Raw genomic sequence first — 20,022 nt, forward strand, 5'->3', positions numbered from 1 at the left:
TTCATTGATACTTGATAATATTGATAGATTAGAAATGAGAAGAAATGCAAAGCACAAGTTCCATAACTTTTTTTTCAGTATATACTGATTTATCTCCCTATCAATTTAAAATGCAGCAATGATGTAGACACTTTTTACCTGCCTCTTTCACTGTATTCTTGTTCTTTTTAACTCTGAAACATTTTTTGTATATTGATATTATAACATTGAATGTGGTTAAAGAAAATGCGCACTTTGCCAAAAAAAGATAAACAGGTGATGAACGTCACTACCTCTTTGAGTGCAACTGTTGACATGGAAATAGAAAAAAATCATGATACAGTATGAATCAAAGAAAATTACAGATTATTTCATGAATGAATTTCTTAGCTTATGTTCTTCTGTTGTAAAATCATAAAATGAAATATTTAATTATGTGTAAATTATTGCTATTTCATTTTAAAATCTTCTTCATTTTGTAATCTAAAAATCAATTTGATATGCATCAGTATTTAAAAAATTTAAGCTGGCTTTTCAAAATCTTAACTGTCAATAACATATCAAAATCACCGATTTATTCCTTGATAAAGATTTTAGCAAGTCAATTTGTACAATTTATTAAATGTCCTTATCTGCAGGTTTTGTATTTCAATTTCAAACAGGTGCATTTCATTTATGCTTTTCATACCTATTAATCTTCTTAATGATTTCTTAACGCGTTCTAGAGGATTAAACATTATGGTTAGGTCCCGATAATGTTATATTTCCATTTATAAAAATTAAAAAAATTTAGTTGTTATTTACTTCTATAAGCTGCAGAAAGTACAGAGCAAATAAATAATGTTTGTACAAGATGCTTAAATGCACTGTTAATGTTAATAAATTCTTGGGCTTTTGAGAAAAAAGCATGTTTAAGTGAGTCAGATGTTTCAAGTATTGCAATTAAAATAAATTAAAATAATTGTAAAATCTGTGACGTGTTTATGTGATGGTATGTAAAAAATAAATCTGCAAAACTAGTTATTGTCAAGGGACACTTCTCGGATCTGCCAATTTTAACATCGTAATTTTTCTACAAGCACGTTTTTTCAGGTCCTTTACAGAAGTTGTTAAATCATGAATAATAAATATCATCAATGCCTTACAAATTTTAGTTTCTATTTTTAGAATGGGATGATACGTACTGAGAGAGATGACTACTTGATCGAGCCGGTCAATCTGTCAGCAATGCATGGAGCGTCTGATTTCATCGGTCAGCCCCATAAACTGTACAAGCGATCGGTCCTTGATTCCAAACATCAGACTCTTTTTGAGGCTCAAAAGACAGGTATTACGTCGACTTATATTTTGCATTATTTAGAGTAGTAAAGTTTCCTAGGGTGTTGTGTTATCCACAGGCACATATGTCCAGAATGAAAAATATGTAGTGAAATATGAGCCCCCTACATATGTACATTCTACAGTAGAACATACATATTGTTGCGCTCTGGCTAGCTCGGATGGTTTCGGGACTGGTTGTGGTTCGGCAAGAGAAGTTGAGTAGGATTTACCGGGCTGGGATCTCGAACTCTGGCTATGTGGTTACGTAAAACTGGACTATCATGCAGGCTTGCGACTTCCGGTTTCGTGGTTAAGAACAGATTGGGTTCGAATACAATTCTGCTTTGTGGCCGATTCACTAAGGCTATTTTACTCCAGTTAGACTACTTATTTTACCAAGATTTACTTAAGTTCTACTTAACACTAATAAGAAATCACTAAGATCAAATAAATTTAAATTGCAAATTTATTTATTTTATCCCTAACAAAAATTAAGACAATGCATATAAAATACTGACTAAATAAATACTAATAATGTATCAGCAAAACATCTTAGTTAACAACAAACTGTTAAATATTTAGAATCTTTAAATGAAACAAATGCTTGCCTATAAACCTCAGTCTTAAATCTTAAAAGTAATCTTATTTTACTGTTAAAAGTTATTTACTTAAGCCAAAAATAATCAAGTCTTGAAAAATTCTAAAGTCAAAATAGAATACTGGCAGCTACCAAAAATAGGTTAAGCTCTTGAAGTTCAAAGTCTGGAGAGTTCCTTCAATGGAGCTACAAAAAGCTTTTATACTGACCAAGTGCACACCAAAAACATGTGTGCACACACCAACTGTATGGGTGCACACAACCAAACTCTTGAGTGAATGTACAACTGTGTGCAGAATGTACACATCAAAACAATGTGTACATGGAACAGCCAAAACTATGGTTAAATCATAAAAATCAGAGTTTAAAACTACTAAAATAAATTAAGTTGCATGAAAACTGGACATAAATCAAAGGTATAATTCCTAAATAAAATGACTATTACCTGAAAAACTCTGATCCTTTGCTTAAATTAAAGAAATTTAGCTTAGAATTGTTTTGACAGTTGGAATAATTCCTGGAATTCTACTAGGTTGTCAAGGGTAACTACCCAGAATGCAATTGGGCAAAATGGCTGCAGCCAGACAGGGATGCTGCACTGTAATCAATTTAAAATGCAATAACTTACAAATACAACAAATATGATGACAGTCTGACTTTAAAATAATGCAATAGTAAGTAAAGAAATGATTTACCTAATAAATAATTGATGACATCAATAGTATTGGCAGAAATCTTAGTAAAATGGTACTGACACTGTGCTAAAAATAGATTACATAAACAAAACACTGGGATGTATCATTACTCCCCTCTTTAAATGTCAAAGTTCCAACTGACATTAAGAATAAAAGTTAACTAAGCAAAATGATTAAAGTACATCAGTTTGATAAAATGTGTAAAAATTTACCACTGTCCCTTTAAACATTGAAAATCTACCTTTAAAGTTAAAGTAATCTTCAGTTTAAAAAATTCAAATAGGTAAAATCAATTTAACTTTCTTCTAACATTACAAATATTAAATTCAAATTGAATAGAACAAATAATTTAACCATTAACAACAGTTACTTTAACATTAAGTTTCAAAAATCCCATTTATTAAACATTAAACATGAAATATTAAAGGAAGCATGTAAAACTGCTATATTATTAAGTAATAAGTAGCACCAGTGTCTATCATTAAACACACAAATATTAACTTAGATAAACTATAACTTCAAAGTCTTTGTTTTCATTTTCACGGAATTATGCTTATAAAGCATAATATATCACAGAATGTCCATCACACTTTACTAATATTCACAGAAGCACAGTTTGTAATTCCGTTTAACTGACTGTTTATAAAAGTTCCATGAATGTATCTCTGTTATGAAATTTCCTCATCGACAACCAGGATTTGTCGCGATTTAAGCGTCAATATGCCTCAAAGTTTTGATACGTTGCTTCGAACTTGAAGATCGCCAGCTCCATATTTGCCTGTCATGGTCCATCCATTTTTCGTTAAACTGTTACATATAAATGACCAATGTTGTCTATAAATGTCCATGAATGTAAATTGGATTGACTGCAAATGCTTGTAAAATGTTCATTTCTTGTTCACTACAGACTTTAATGCGGGTCTGTTTTCCTTATCCTCTCTGTCATCTCTGCTTGTTTGTCTTTTGTTGTTGTGTTTGTATGACTGCTCATTGTTTGATTTTTTGTCGTTACTGTTGAGTTGTCTGTCGTTTTCCCTGTTGTGTGGTCTATCGTTTCTGTTGTGCAGTCTGTCGTCTCCCTTGTATGATCTGTCATCTCCTCGGTTCTGTTGTCTGTCATCCCCTCTGTTATATGATCTGTCGTCTCCTGGGTTGTGTCGTCTGTCCTCCTTGTTGTTGCGTGGTATGTCATCTCTGTTATGTTGTCTGTTATCGTTCCTGTTGTGTCTTTTGTCGTCTTCTGTTTTACTTAGTCTATCTGTATAACTGACTGTACCTTCACCTCTTCTCTCCTGTTCCCTCCTACCATTCCTAATCTCATCCCGGATACTTTCCATTGCCTTCTGCAGTACACCCAAAACATCTGTAACCTGATCTACTGATCTTCTTACTCCCTGGATAGCTCTTCTGTTGGATTCAACTGATGACACGATCTTCTCTAAAGCTTCTTCCAATTTTTCTACTCTCGCCTTCCTGATCTTGCGTTCTTCTCCTTTTCCGTTGCGGTTCTTCTGTCTGTGTTTCTTCATCTTTCATTGTTTGTGGTTCAGCTTCGGGCGACTTCAGGGATAGGAATGCTAAGGGGCAAATCTAAGTTTCCAAAACTCATCTCCTGGTTTGGTAGTATCTGGTCTAAAATGTTTTCCTCTGCTTGTGGCTGTAAGATTGGTGTCTGCAGTGTGGACATAGTGGTGGTCATTGCTGTTTTAGTAGCGTTGAGCAGAGTGCCTCTAGGAAATTAAAGGGTGAGAACTGGTTACTGGTTACGGTTTCGTTGACATTGGCTAAAATGGTGTTAGTGGTGGTATTTGCTTCTACTTCGGTATTTGGTATGGGGGCAATAAATGGAAGATGTGGCTGCTGAATAAATGGTTGAGTCATGACTGGATTGCTTACTGTTGATGAGCTGCAGCTAGGAAAAGGAAATGTTTGCTGAGGTACTACTGATGTTTCGGTCAGTCTTGGTCTAGAAACAAAATCAGCAAGGACCTCTGGAGTAATACGTAGCGTTATCAAACCATCTTCTTCGGGAGTCTTCTCATATGAGTAATCCTCATGATCCAGCATCAATGGGTCTTCGACTGCAGAGGTACCAGCTAAACATTCTCTCAAGGTCTCCCTTCTGTAATCAACCCCTTCTACCAAATCACGTGGTGCTGTATTAAACACTAGGTACCGATTATCATTGACCCTTGTACCCATGTCCTTGCGCATCAGAACGTGCCTTCGGTAAGTCTTTACATGTTTCCTAAGTGCCTCCTCTGTGGTTGACCTGAACACAAAGGTGCAATAGAACGGCGAATCTGACAGTGGAAAGTGGTGCTTCCAAACATGACCGGTGACTCTGTACTTCACTTCTATGTACACCTTTCCTGCCTTCTCACAGTGTAAACACTTGTATAGCCTGCCACGTCTAGGAACCTTCTCACTCATATTGACCTGAAACGAGATCCATTTTGACCAACTTTACTTCTATGAATGTGACCAATAGTAATACATGGATATGGAGGTTCGTTGACAGATGATCATCTTAAAATTGATATACAATAATTTTCACATGTTTTGCCGATACATGCACTCTACTTTAGACTACGATAAACTACAGCTACGCCTATAACAACATTTACAGCACTGCACAGGACATCATTGTTACTTTACTGACTTCTGAGACTGCTGCTTCTTGATGTTCTTGCTGATCTTCTGAATCCATCTAGGGATATTTGTACCAAAATACGGTTTCAACTTGTCATGATGTACCAGTTTCTCTTGGCCTTCTCTGTTCATCTGTATCACAAAATTCACATTTGACATTTTTTCTTTAACTACGAAAGGTCCATCAAATTTCTTTTCCAGCTTTGGCGTAACTCCTACTTTTCTTGACTCATGGAGGTACCATATGACATCCCCAGCATTGTAGTTGTGGTATGAAGTTTTTGTATCATAGAGGATTTTACTCCGCCTGGCATTTGACTGGAGATATTGCCTTGCAATCTTGTGAGCATGCATCATTTTGGCTCGGATTTCTTCCACATACTCACAGTATGATGGCACATCTGTAGAGTTTACAGCATAACCAAATAACAGATCCGCTGGAAGCTTAATTTCTCGGCCTAAACTTAGTAGGTTAGGCGTCAGTTTGGTAGATTCGCATGGTGTACATCTGTATGCGCCTGCGAGACAACCGAGATATAAATCCCATTCATCTTGTTCGTCAGCTATATATGCCTTAATCATCTTCAAAAGTGTCCTATTGAATCTTTCGGTCTGTCCATTACATTTTGGATTTCTCGGACTTGTTCTAGTTTTCCGCACCTCTAAAAGTTTACAAAGCTCTTGAAATAGTTTACTTTCGAATGTCCTCCCTTGATCTGTGTGAATAGACAAAGGCGTTCCCCATCTTGAGATGAAATCATTCATAATTCGGCGTGCACAATCATCTGCATGTTGGTCTGGTACAGCTACAATCTCTACGTACTTGGTAAATAAATCAGTCATCACCAGAATGTACTTATTTTGCCTAGGTGTTTCCGGGAATGGTCCTAGATAGTCAATAGCTAAGGTGTCCCATGGTGCTCCACTTCTAAGGTGTCCCATAGCTGCCTTAGGAGGTTTCTGAAGTTGCTTATCAGCTGCACAGATGTCACATCTCATGATATAAAGACGTATATCTTCCTTCATGTCGAACCAATAATACCTCTGGGAAATCTTTTCTTTTGTCTTTTTGGTTCCAAGATGTCCAGATAGTACGGTATCATGCATCTGGTGTATAACTTCTTTCCTCATCTGTTGTGGTACAATCAGTTGCCTATACTCCCCGGTACCATTCAATTTTTTGAAATCCTTGTATAAGACATCATTTTGAAGGTGTAAATTATCCCATATTACCCAGTAGTGTCTGCAGGCCGGACTCTCTGTCACCATGTCTGAACTGTTAGGCTTTTTGTTCTGAACCTTTGCCTTGTAAACTGGTCCAATATCGGTGTCTTTTGCTTGCTGTTAGCAATTTCGCCTGCAGTGCTGATGTACATCCATCTCAGATTGGTGATGTCTTTTGAAACACAAGGTTGTGACGTTTGATCTGTAACACTACGAACTTCTGTTGTTTGCTCCACTTGATCTTCATTGTGATCTCTCCTGCTTTCTATGTGTTGCTGTTGTGTCCCTTTTAGCTCTAACATCATATCATCTGCCCTCTTTCTACACTTCTTGCATGGACCACATTTTAATGACTCACTTGTGTCGACATCATGACAGGTGCAATCTCTCGGACTTTCACATCTGGACAAGGCATCACAATGTCCTTGTTTACATCCAGCTCTATATTCTATGGAGAAATCAAAAGGTGCAAGGATCTCAATCCATCTGGCAATCTTTCCACTGGGCTCCTTTAACTTGAACAACCAAACTAGTGCCTGATGATCACTCCTTACTGTGAAATGTCTACCTAGTAGATACTGACGGAAATATTGCACAAAATAGACTACTGCAAGGAGTTCTTTTTCTGTTATGCAATAGTTTTTTTCTGCTTTGTTTATGGCTCTGCTTGCATAAGCTATCACCCTCTCCCTATCACCTTGTATTTGTTGTAGTACTGCTCCTATTCCTAATCCCGACGCATCTACGTCCAAGAGAAAAACTCCGCCTTTGTCCATGGGGTAGCCCATAACCTCCGGACTGATTAAAGCTTCTTTTATTGCATTGAAGGCATTTTCACAGTGTTCATCCCACACAAACGCTTTGTCCTTTCTGGTCAGTTCTGTTAATGGTCTTGCAATCTTCGCATAATTTCTAACGAACCGTCTATAGTAAGAACCTGTAGCGACAATTGTTTCGTTTGCTTGGCATTTATTGGTCTAGGCCACTGCACTATTTTGGAGATGTTTGTAGGATCTGGCTTGATACCTTCCTTTGACACAACATGTCCTAGAAAAATGACTTCTGTTTGTAGCAGGTGACATTTTTCTGGCTTTAGCTTTAGTCCAGCATCTTTTATTCTGCTAAGAACTTCATCAACCCTGCTAATGTGTTCTTCAAAGTCAGCTCCAAAAATTATGATGTCATCTATGTAAACGAGACAGGTTATCCACTGCAGTCCTTGAAGTGCTAACTCCATTGTCCTCTGAAAGGTACTTGCGGCATTATTCAAACCAAAAGGCATCCTTGTCATCTCATATTGACCAAATTTGCAAGAAAATGCGCTCTTGGGAATATCTTCCTTCTTAAGTGGAATCTGGAAATACCCGCTAGTTAAATCAAGGCTGCTGAATAAACTGGAACCTGATACCGCATCCAAACAATCTTGTACCCTGGGCAGTGGAAATCCATCCGGTTTAACAAGTGCGTTGACCTTCCTGTAGTCAACACATGGTCTTATGGCTCCTGACTTCTTACGTACAAATACTATCGGGCTTGACCATGGAGAAGTGCTCTTCTGTATAACCCCCTTCTTCATTAGATCTTCAATAGCTGCTTTTTCCTCTGCTGCGTAAGCTAACGGGACTTTTCTCGGTCGTTGTTTGACTGGTATTGCATCCCCGTGTTGATTGGGTGTTCAGCTAAGTTGGTTACTCCAATGTCCCACTCATCTTTGGAAAAGCTGTCACTATATTTAACAAGAAGTCCCGCTAACACTTTTCTTTCGTAATCCATTTTTCCTTCTGTTGATTTTTTATACAGATCTCTGAGGTGTTCTGGAACAGCTTCTTCATCAGCTAGGTAAAATTCCTTTCGGTTCTAGGACTGCTGCTATGTACGTCAAGTCTTCTTATACTGCTTTGGTTTTTCTCTTCTTTATTTCTTCCTCCGCTATGATGCTAACAACCCTCTCTATTCTCTCAGCTGTTGCTATCACTGCATCCTGCTTCAGAGTAACTTCAGTTGGAAAAGGATTCAGTATTCGTACCTTACAGGCGGTAGCCTTGTTGATGTCCACTAGTGTTGAAGCCATCATCAACTGATACCTGTCCTTGAAATGGTCTGTAGGTTCTACCACATAGTCTGCCTGATCATCCCTGTCATCAGCTTCCACCCTCTCAACATAAACATCAATAAGCGACTCCGCTTGACCAGGTATGCTTATGTCATCTGCCACGACTACCCTTCTAGTCTTCTTGTGCTTGCCAACTTGAACAGTCGGTATCTCAATTCCATCAAGAATGATCTTATTCTGGCTCAGTAAGATGTCAGCTGGTCCCTTCTCACTCCCCATCAAAACATCAAAACCCAGCAGAGCATCATCCTCTATTTCAGCCACCATGGCCTCACTGATGATCTGATACTTTCCAATTTCAAGCCTAAACTCAGCTTTTCCCCTCTCCTTAATAGGCGACCCGCTTGCCCCTTTCAAGCACATAGACCTGCTTAGTTGTGGTCTTTCATTCTCTGCAATCTTCTCGTAAATTCTTGAGGAAATTACGGTTCTGGAAGCCCCAGTGTCTGCGGTGAACAATAAAGGTACACCCTCAACAGCACCTTTCACATAAACTCCATCACAAAGGCTCCTCTTCTTACTCTCCTCTTTATTTTTCTGATCTATCTTGTCTTCACACTGGCCTTTTTCCTCTAAGCGGACCTCTCTTTGGCCACAAGAGCTGGTCCCTGGTAGTTTAAAGACCCACTACGACTGTTGGAGTCAGTATGGTTCCCTCTACTTTGATTATGACCTCCCATCTTTCTGTCTGATCTTTGTTTATCAGGACACTCCCTAGCATAATGACCCTTTCTGTGACAGTTGAAACATTCAACTGTGTTATTCTTGTGGTTTGAACCTCTTCTACCAGTATCTGCTTTGTTAGCCTTTTCTAGCTTCTCAAGTCGTTCGAGTATCTTCTGCAATGCCTGTTCTTGGCTGTTGTTATTTGACTCACAATCTGATTTATTACTATCGATTTCAGTCACAGGCCTTCTCTCAGTCTGTTTCCTTTCTGGTATCCGGTACGCCCTCTCTTCACTGAAGGTTGCTTCTCTCCTTTCATCAGAATTATCTACCGTCCTTCTGGCATATTTACCATTTCTTCTATCATACCCAACAGAACCTCTGGTCTGGATGAAGTTTACTACATGAAAAACAGCTTCATCTATAGTTGATGGCTCTTTGTGATATTCTACCTCGAATCGTGCTTCATCATCTCTCAGTCCATCTAAAAATCTTCTCACCAAATCCTCGTTTCGGATATGTCTATCTCTGTAGCCGTGTGCCTTATCATAAAGCATCTTCAAATCTGCTGCGAAGTCCTCTGCTGTTTCACCAGCCTTTTGTATTCTTCTGCTGAATTTTGCAGCAAAAGCCCTATTTGTTTCAATGACCATGAATCTGTTGTTCATCTCTTGAACCAATTCTCTGTAATTGTATAAAACTCTAGGTTGCAGTTGGGAAAACATAAATTCTGCTGCTTTTCCTTCTATCCTAGGTAATAGCTGGTCTATCTTTTCTTCATCAGTCCAACCATAGCGACTTGCGATGGCTTCAAAACGAGCTATCCATACTGCCCAATCATCTTTTCCAGAGAAAGCAGGTACTCGTATGCTGTCATTGATCCTAGGTCTTTGCCACTGGGGTTGCATAGCTGTATTGTAATATGTTCCATGACTTGAACTGGTTGGTACTTCACTGGCAATATGGTACTGACTGTTCTCTTCAACTACAGGTATTCTTTGAACATTATAGGAGTTACGGTTGAAATTGTTTGCCGGTTGTTCATGAAAACTCTGATGCTGATATGGCCTTTGAATAAATCTGCCTTGAACAGGACCTGAAAAATCATTACTAACTGCACTGTATGGTTCTCTAGTGTACTGTTGCCTACACTGGTTTTGCAAATCTGTATAATTCTGGGTTGTTGGTATATTATTCAAACTGCTTTGTTGCCTTGAATTCTCAGATGATGCTGTCTGAGACTGCTTTATGTTACGTAGTTCTGTTACAACCTCCTTTAGTACTCCAGTGATGTTACTCAATACATCTGATGATAATCCGGTTTCATCATTGTTCTGTTGTTGGAATGATGTGTTAACTTCAGCATCTCTTAACGAAAATGGTCTGTAAGCTGGCTCGGAATGCACTGAAAGATGATCTACATCCTGTAGGTCTGCTTGGTAGTCTTGGCTTGGATCTTCACATCTATCGTTGAGATGATTGCCTTGGGATTCTGAACCGGGACCTCTGTTGAAGTATACCACTCCTTCACTATCAACTGGAGAAAATCTGTCCATGGTAGCGTTTCTTAGTCTATAGGCTTGTGTTCGAATCTCTGGATCCTCTCTGTTGAATTGTTTGAAAGGATCCCACCGCTGCCACCAAGAAAGTGTTGCGCTCTGGCTAGCTCGGATGGTTTCGGGACTGGTTGTGGTTCGGCAAGAGAAGTTGAGTAGGATTTACCGGGCTGGGATCTCGAACTCTGGCTATGTGGTTACGTAAAACTGGACTATCATGCAGGCTTGCGACTTCCGGTTTCGTGGTTAAGAACAGATTGGGTTCGAATACAATTCTGCTTTGTGGCCGATTCACTAAGGCTATTTTACTCCAGTTAGACTACTTATTTTACCAAGATTTACTTAAGTTCTACTTAACACTAATAAGAAATCACTAAGATCAAAAAAAATTTAAATTGCAAATTTATTTATTTTATCCCTAACAAAAATTAAGACAATGCATATAAAATACTGACTAAATAAATACTAATAATGTATCAGCAAAACATCTTAGTTAACAACAAACTGTTAAATATTTAGAATCTTTAAATGAAACAAATGCTTGCCTATAAACCTCAGTCTTAAATCTTAAAAGTAATCTTATTTTACTGTTAAAAGTTATTTACTTAAGCCAAAAATAATCAAGTCTTGAAAAATTCTAAAGTCAAAATAGAATACTGGCAGTTACCAAAAATAGGTTAAGCTCTTGAAGTTCAAAGTCTGGAGAGTTCCTTCAATGGAGCTACAAAAAGCTTTTATACTGACCAAGTGCACACCAAAAACATGTGTGCACACACCAACTGTATGGGTGCACACAACCAAACTCTTGAGTGAATGTACAACTGTGTGCAGAATGTACACATCAAAACAATGTGTACATGGAACAGCCAAAACTATGGTTAAATCATAAAAATCAGAGTTTAAACTACTAAAATAAATTAAGTTGCATGAAAACTGGACATAAATCAAAGGTATAATTCCTAAATAAAATGACTATTACCTGAAAAACTCTGGGGTGGCTAACTCGAAACTTACAGTATCGCTGAATTTACGAGGTTATTTACGACAGTGTTAAGGTAACACTAAGATAACGCTATTTCTATAACTCAAAGCATACCTTATCAACCTCGTATGTTGAGCCTGACTTACGATACCGTAAACGTAAAAAAGTGCATAAAAATGAAACGGGAATCTTCCACATTTGTAATTGTCCTATCTTTAAGGAAAAATTATGTAACAACCTGTAATTATTTCCTTCATTTTTGTGTTGATTTAGTTTAACTAAAGCAATTAGAAAATACTTATTAAATCCCACAGGTGTCCGTAGCCGGAGCAAGGGTATATGGAGATTTTTGGAACTTCGTGAAATCGTTCAAAAGGTCCTTTTTTTTGCTGTAGTCTAAAAATGTCAGTATATATATTCATCGGATGTCAGATATTTCCGTATTTGAAAGCGGCAACCTAGACATTTCAGAAATATTTTTAAAATGGAGTTCGTGTAATAATTGTTGATTCTACGGAAGCGTGAAAGGGCCATCAGACGCTAATACGTTTTATTACGTTAGGGCCGCGGAAAGGATATAATTATAGTTGATATAATTATTTATCGCCATTTTCAGACATATCAAAAAACACCCGGCCCAGTGGGCCTATAAGCCAACAGTAAATGAAATTCGTATGAAATTAATGGCTTACAAAAGGCACCCTAATGTGTTTTCTGGTAAAAGAAGTTAAGTGCCACATTTGTGATCAGGAAAAGTTAATAGGTTCTTATGTAATTGTACTAAAACAGTTTGTAACTGACCAATAATGCATTGAATATATACAATAGCGACAAAATTATACACAATATGTATATATAGGTTAGGTAAATTTGAATGGTAAAGGCAACGCGCCGACAGTGGTTAGTTAGGGAGGTTGTGTCCCACCCTCCTCCATAGGATGGTTTATGGGGGTGGGGGGCTCCCCCAAGGAAAAATAGGATATATGATATGAAAAACACACTTTGGTGCGCTGTTTTTATTTAAAAGAAAAAATTACTCTTTACACTCCGTGGTCAACCCCTGGTATTAATAGTAATTTATGATTCATTTGTAATGTGTCTCTCTTGCAATGGAGGTCTCGGGTGCAGCAAAGGACTTACTTTTTGGGAGGTGAATGTATAATATTCTTCTTGATGGAGCTCCTGGTTTATCTCATACGAGTAAAATTAAATGTAAAAATGTTCAGACAATTTTCCCTACAATCAAAGTTCCGTCTAATGTTGCTGTCATGCTGAAAAGGACATTAGTTTTCTATGAAAACAGTTCTTCTTTCATACAATGACAGGCATATCGTCATTTTTCGACAATAAAAATATAAAAAAAAAAGAAATTCAATAAATAAAATTTGCTAAGGGGATGAGATATAGAATGAAATGAAGATTCAAAGAGGCTTTTTGCACACATTTAATGTTGAACTGTGATAGAGGTATACACAGTGCATCCTGCATTAGCGGTCACCTACAGGTATTAATTAAGCAGCCACTTGCCTTAAAGGAGTTCATCACAATATTTTGTGCGCAGCTCAATCGCGCAGTAAGAGATAACCACTGTAAAGTTCAGGATTCGCCGCCGAAAGTGCATAATCGTCAGATATGCAGCGCACTCGCGCAAAAAAAAAATATATATATATCGTATGTACTGACAATATAGGTCGTGCATCAATATTTTACCTTTAAAAGTGATGGTGTTTTATTTGAGGTGTAGCCGTAGGAAATGCTCGAATCGAATACATTGTGGACAGCCATTTTGATAGTAAACTATTTCGTCCAGTAATGATGCAGCCGACTCTAAGTCAAATAAAATTCCAGAAAATCTTAACGTAGATCTATCTCCTTCAAGTTCAAATTTGACTTCCTAAAAATGTTGTTATACTTTTTGTGCCCCATCCCGCAGTTCACGTAGTAAGACCAGAGTTATGGCCCTTGACAGTCAAATTGTACATAAAGGGTTTAAACATTTGTGTCGCATGTACCTCAAATGCATATGCGCCAAGAGTCATGAAACCACACAAGAATTAATTTCAGCATGCGAAGTTGTGCACCAGTGCTTTTATTTGAGGTTTCACTCAGTAGAAAAAGATTTATGTCCATTGACGTGGTCAAATATATATGTAAATGGCATGTGAAAGCTTGTGTAGCACGTATCCCAAAAAGTATTTGACCTAGAGGCATGCAACCTTAAAGGAGCATTATTCCGCATGTGAGTAAGAAAATTGGTTAAGAAACTGATAATAACATTGTGCAATTTGTTTTGTAAGAAAAAAATGTTCATAATTTTTAGGTGGATTGGGTAATGAAAAAATACTTTTGCGGGTGAAGTGAATATTTTTTAATTTTTCTTGAAAACAAGCACGGGTTGATATTTTTTTGGTTTAGATTTTTTTGTCTTAGTTCTAGCTTACATAATATAAAATTTGGTAAAATTCTGTTACCTAGATTTTCCATATCATTAAGAAATACTTCGTTTTTTTCTCAGTTTCAGATACGTTCGACATCTGCCAAGAGTAATTTTTCTGAGTTAATATATCTATATGTTGACATATTATGCATAGTTATAGCGGTTTCATTAATTGTGATGCATAAACAGTAACATCAGAGTGAAACTTTGAATAAATAGTTATTTGCAGTAGTTTTATTATGACATGTATGTATTGTTTCTTCAGACAAAAATACCGATTTGGTGTTCTTAATAAACTTTAAATTTTGAAAAAAGAAGCACGGGTACCTATCATTTTTATTTTTTATTTTAACTTGTCTTACACCAATCTATAAATATGCAAAGTTACAAAAAAATTCTGTCCGCTAGAAATAATTGTGAAAAACATCTTTAAGTAGCCAATCTAGAAACTTCCCAAACTGACGTATCTATTGTTCCGAACGAAAAGCTCTAAGATATTGTTTTGATATAATTATGGGCAACACCTTTGACCCTCATCCTTGGCTGATACTACAATACTGGAGCTTATTTGAAACTGAAAAGTGAAGATCAAAGTTTATACTGGTATCTACAATGTATGACATAACTTATTTGAGACAGACATTATGGATATATTTAAAGCTGTAAGACTTAACGTGTACTACACGAATATACTTTTTTTAGTATGATAAATAAATAAATTTTTATTCGTATAGAATACTCGTACAATTTTGAAGCAATGGTATGTGTAAACGTGTAGCAAGAATTTATCATTAGGTTCAACACATCTGACCGAATGAGTTTTGCTGTTGTTGGTTTAAATTCTAAATTTGAGTAATTTAAGTCGAAGAATTTGACGGGAAACTTAATCCTCTACTCTTCTTGGAATGAAAGTAGATATACATTCATCTCTAGTTGATATTAGACGTTTTCCCCCCTGCAATCATTTGAATTTCCGTACATTTACAGTATTAAGGTTTCTGTCTGTTTATATTATTCGAACGCATTTATCAAGAGTTTTTTTCTCATTTTGTTTTACAAATGCAATGACACTGCAACTTATGTTCATATTACCAAGTAATGAGATCCAAGCAACTTAAAAGGCAAAAAGACTTAACTTGCGGCATTCATTTCGCTATTTACATTTAAAAGCAGTTTCATCGGACCATTTTTTTCCATAGTATTGTAGACACTTTTTGCATTTAGTAGTGTTTAGATTATGATGCAAATGCATCCGATAACATATACTGTCATTTTGATGCAGTAAACGTTTTTGACCGCTAAACTTGATTCAGTATTCCAGTATATCTGGTAAATCTTTTGAAGATTACTAAAATCTCTTTACTAACGTGTCTGAATCATGAAAGGATATCAAATTATGTTAACCTGTCATCCACTTTTTGTAATAGTGGTAAAACTTTTGTTGATATAAATCAACATTTTAGCACGGTAGGCATTTAAAGTGCGCGTCTACAATAGAAATTATTATATAAATGACAGTTGTGAATTATTTACTAAACTGTAGGACTAGGAGTACCAAAATCTGCATTAGGCAAGTACATTTATTTTGACCGTGTCAGATATGCATATGCAACAGAAATGTTTTATCAATCACTGAACTAGCTAATTACATTAAATTACATTAAAATATGGAACATCTTAATTGAACGACTTATATTTCTTCAAACATGTCCTCGTAAGTAGGAGTCCGAAATAGATGTGTTAATCACACAGCGAAATATATGATATAAGACAGAAGAAAGTATCAGTATTATATAACTAACATACGAAATATCAATTTATATAATATTGACTGAAAATTTCCTATATACGTTGGGATTTAAAAAAACTGTTTTGATGAACATCGGAAGGTTTATACCATCAATCCAAAAAGTGACTTGCATGTTTGAGGTCATTTGAAGATCTTTGCAAATATCCATAAATAATCGTATCTCTTATGTTTTTTTACTAAATAAAATGCCATTGCTCAATACTTGTATTAAGGCAACTTTGTATGGTTTGAAATGATAGCTGCCTTGCAGGCAGACGAAAAAAAACACAGATTTTTTAGGAAATTACCTCTATATCGATTTAAAAAACAACAGGAATTGGAAAAGCTAGATTATAAATAAAAAAATTATCAGAAAGTTAAACAAAACTTAATTTCTTCAATTTTCTGTCTATTTACGATATAGATAAGGCACCAATTTTTTTACCGTTAAGATACGGCATTACTTAAGGTATCTCGTATCTTACGAGAAGATTGAGTTAATAAAAAAAATCCCAACGAGCAAGAAAAGGTGACGTTACGACCACCTTAGGACTTAAGGGACCTTTGAGTTAGTCACCCCTGATCCTTTGCTTAAGGAGGTAGGTTACCTTCATATTTGTATGTGCGCATGTCCAACCGGAAGCTAACGTGACGATTTACGACGACGTTTACGACAAACTAAATGTGTTTGTATATTCATTCTTCTGAAAACAAATCATAGACCTGTCTTCGATCTGACGCGTTATGGTTTAATAATGCAGAAATAATGAATAAATTGCCGCAGAAATGCTTCAAAACAATGTTGCCTTAAAATGACGTCATTGACGTCATGACGTTACGTGTCAGTTACCGCGCAAAATTAATAGCTTTTATCTTGAAAGTACGTGATTCCGTGCATTTTCTTTATTCAAACTATTTTTAAATAACCATTACTTGCTGAAATATTTTTTATGAGTCTTTTGCTCTGAATAATAATCAACATTTTGCTTCTTTTATGTAGTTATACTGAAATGTTATGCGGAATGTAAGAAAATGGATGATGGTAACCAATGTTATTTGGAATATAGTTGGGTGAGAGGTTACTTGTTACGGCCACTTTCAAATAAAAAATCTAGCAGTTTGATTTGTAATACCTATTTTTCAGGTTCCATTGATAATTTGTTACTTATATACTAAAACTAAGATCTAAAATTGTTCAAATTTCAGTAGAAAATTGTGGTTTCTTGAATAGAATTGATGTTACCATGGAAACGAAGCCCGTGACCTATGTATCTAAATGTAAAATTCAAAAGCGTTGACACTAGTCTATTTAAGAAACACAGCTTCGGCTTTTTATTTTCATTTCAACAATATCCATGAGAATAATAGTAGCATGCTGAACGATTTTTCCATGAAAAATGCCAGACGAGGGGTACTGCTGTAAGTATTCAAAGCTTAGAAATTTGTTTGAATAAATGCAGAGAACACGAAAATATAACTTACGTTAGAAGTAATATGTTTTAAAGCTACATCAACTAGAAAGATACTCTTATTCAATATTATTTTATAAAAAATTACGACAAAAAGCAAGATATAAGCCATTTTAAACATCTCTGTTGCCATGGTTACTTTAAACTTTAAGAAAAATAGGGTACCATGTATAGTGCTTGGTATTTTGCTAATAATATTACCCAAATATTCCATGTTGGTCATTAACAGAATGGCACTGAAGCCGTCGAAAACCCTTATTTTTATACATAGTTGTTTAAAAATGAGAGAAAATGCGTTACCATGGAAACACGAGCCCCGCGACATATACATTTTAAGCTTTTATTAGAAAGCTAACGTGCATACTAGTAAAATTATAGATTATGCTGACTTCTACGGATATCAATGAAATTAAAATACACTGAAAAGTGTTAAATATCCGTATTTTCCTTCTTCTTTCAATATGAAATACCTTTGGAGGGTCATGTTCTTCAAACCGGGATAAAAATTGAACTTGAAGGGACAGAGACAAACGAAACTGAGATTTTAGCAGTTAAAACTTTATATTACATGAAATACAAAAAGATGCTGCGGTTCAACTAATTTGAATTTACCCAAGTAACAAGGTAACCTACCTCCTTAAATTAAAGAAATTTAGCTTAGAATTGTTTTGACAGTTGGAATAATTCCTGGAATTCTACTAGGTTGTCAAGGGTAACTACCCAGAATGCAATTGGGCAAAATGGCTGCAGCCAGACAGGGATGCTGCACTGTAATCAATTTAAAATGCAATAACTTACAAAATACAACAAATATGATGACAGTCTGACTTTAAAATAATGCAATAGTAAGTAAAGAAATGATTTACCTAATAAATAATTGATGACATCAATAGTATTGGCAGAAATCTTAGTAAAATGGTACTGACACTGTGCTAAAAATAGATTACATAAACAAAACACTGGGATGTATCAATATCATATGTAGGGGGCTCATATTTCACTACATATTTAGAATGTATATATCATATGTAGGGGGCTCATATTTCACTACATATTTAGAATGTATATATCATATGTAGGGGGCTCATATTTCACTACATATTTAGAATGTATATATCATATGTAGGGGGCTCATATTTCACTACATATTTAGAATGTATATATCATATGTAGGGGGCTCATATTTCACTACATATTTAGAATGTATATATCATTTAGAATGTATATATCATTTGTAGGGGGCTCATATTTCACTACATATTTAGAATGTATATATCATTTAGAATGTATATATCATATGTAGGGGGCTCATATTTCACTACATATTTAGAATGTATATATCATTTAGAATGTATATATCATTTGTAGGGGGCTCATATTTCACTACATATTTAGAATGTATATATCATTTAGAATGTATATATCATATGTAGGGGGCTCATATTTCACTACATATTTAGAATGTATATATCATTTAGAATGTATATATCATTTGTAGGGGGCTCATATTTCACTACATATTTAGAATGTATATATCATTTAGAATGTATATATCACATGTAGGGGGCTCATATTTCACTACATATTTAGAATGTATATATCATATGTAGGGGGCTCATATTTCACTACATATTTAGAATGTATATATCATTTAGAATGTATATATCACATGTAGGGGGCTCATATTTCACTACATATTTAGAATGTATATATCATATGTAGGGGGCTCATATTTCACTACATATTTAGAATGTATATATCATATGTAGGGGGCTCATATTTCACTACATATTTAGAATGTATATATCATATGTAGGGGGCTCATATTTCACTACATATTTAGAATGTATATATCATTTAGAATGTATATATCATATGTAGAGGGCTCATATTTCACTACATATTTAGAATGTATATATCATATGTAGAGGGCTCATATTTCACTACATATTTAGAATGTATATATCATATGTAGAGGGCTCATATTTCACTACATATTTAGAATGTATATATCATATGTAGAGGGCTCATATTTCACTACATATTTAGAATGTATATATCATTTAGAATGTATATATCATATGTAGAGGGCTCATATTTCAGTACATATTTAGAATGTATATATCATATGTAGGGGGCTCATATTTCACTACATATTTAGAATGTAAATATCATATGTAGAGGGCTCATATTTCACTACATATTTAGAATGTATATATCATATGTAGAGGGCTCATATTTCACTACATATTTAGAATGTATATATCATATGTAGAGGGCTCATATTTCACTACATATTTAGAATGTGTATATCATATGTAGAGGGCTCATATTTCACTACATATTTAGAATGTATATATCATATGTAGAGGGCTCATATTTCACTTCATATTTTTCATTTTGGACACATTTAGGATGAAAACAGGGGTTTTTATCAGTCTGGTCATATTTTTATTGTCCCAGGTCCGATACTCGTGCCTGTGCACAGTGGTGTGGGAGACATATTGATTTACTCCTGTCTGTGTGTCCGTGTGTCTGTCTG

General features: G+C 35.5%; 1 protein-coding gene across 2 annotated transcripts in view; it reads left to right on the forward strand.

Annotated features, from left to right (window-relative positions):
• The window catches only part of LOC123548381 (A disintegrin and metalloproteinase with thrombospondin motifs 18-like), a 156,186-nt gene that overhangs the window by 100,927 nt on the left and 35,237 nt on the right, over positions 1-20,022 (forward strand). For both annotated transcript variants that reach the window (XM_045335586.2, XM_045335587.2), the window contains exon 4: positions 1,147-1,306. In XM_045335586.2, the coding sequence (XP_045191521.2) occupies positions 1,147-1,306 (160 nt within the window). The remainder of the gene's footprint in view (positions 1-1,146; positions 1,307-20,022) is intronic.

This window comes from Mercenaria mercenaria, chromosome 6, assembly GCF_021730395.1.
Source record: "Mercenaria mercenaria strain notata chromosome 6, MADL_Memer_1, whole genome shotgun sequence".
Lineage (NCBI taxonomy): Eukaryota > Metazoa > Mollusca > Bivalvia > Venerida > Veneridae > Mercenaria > Mercenaria mercenaria.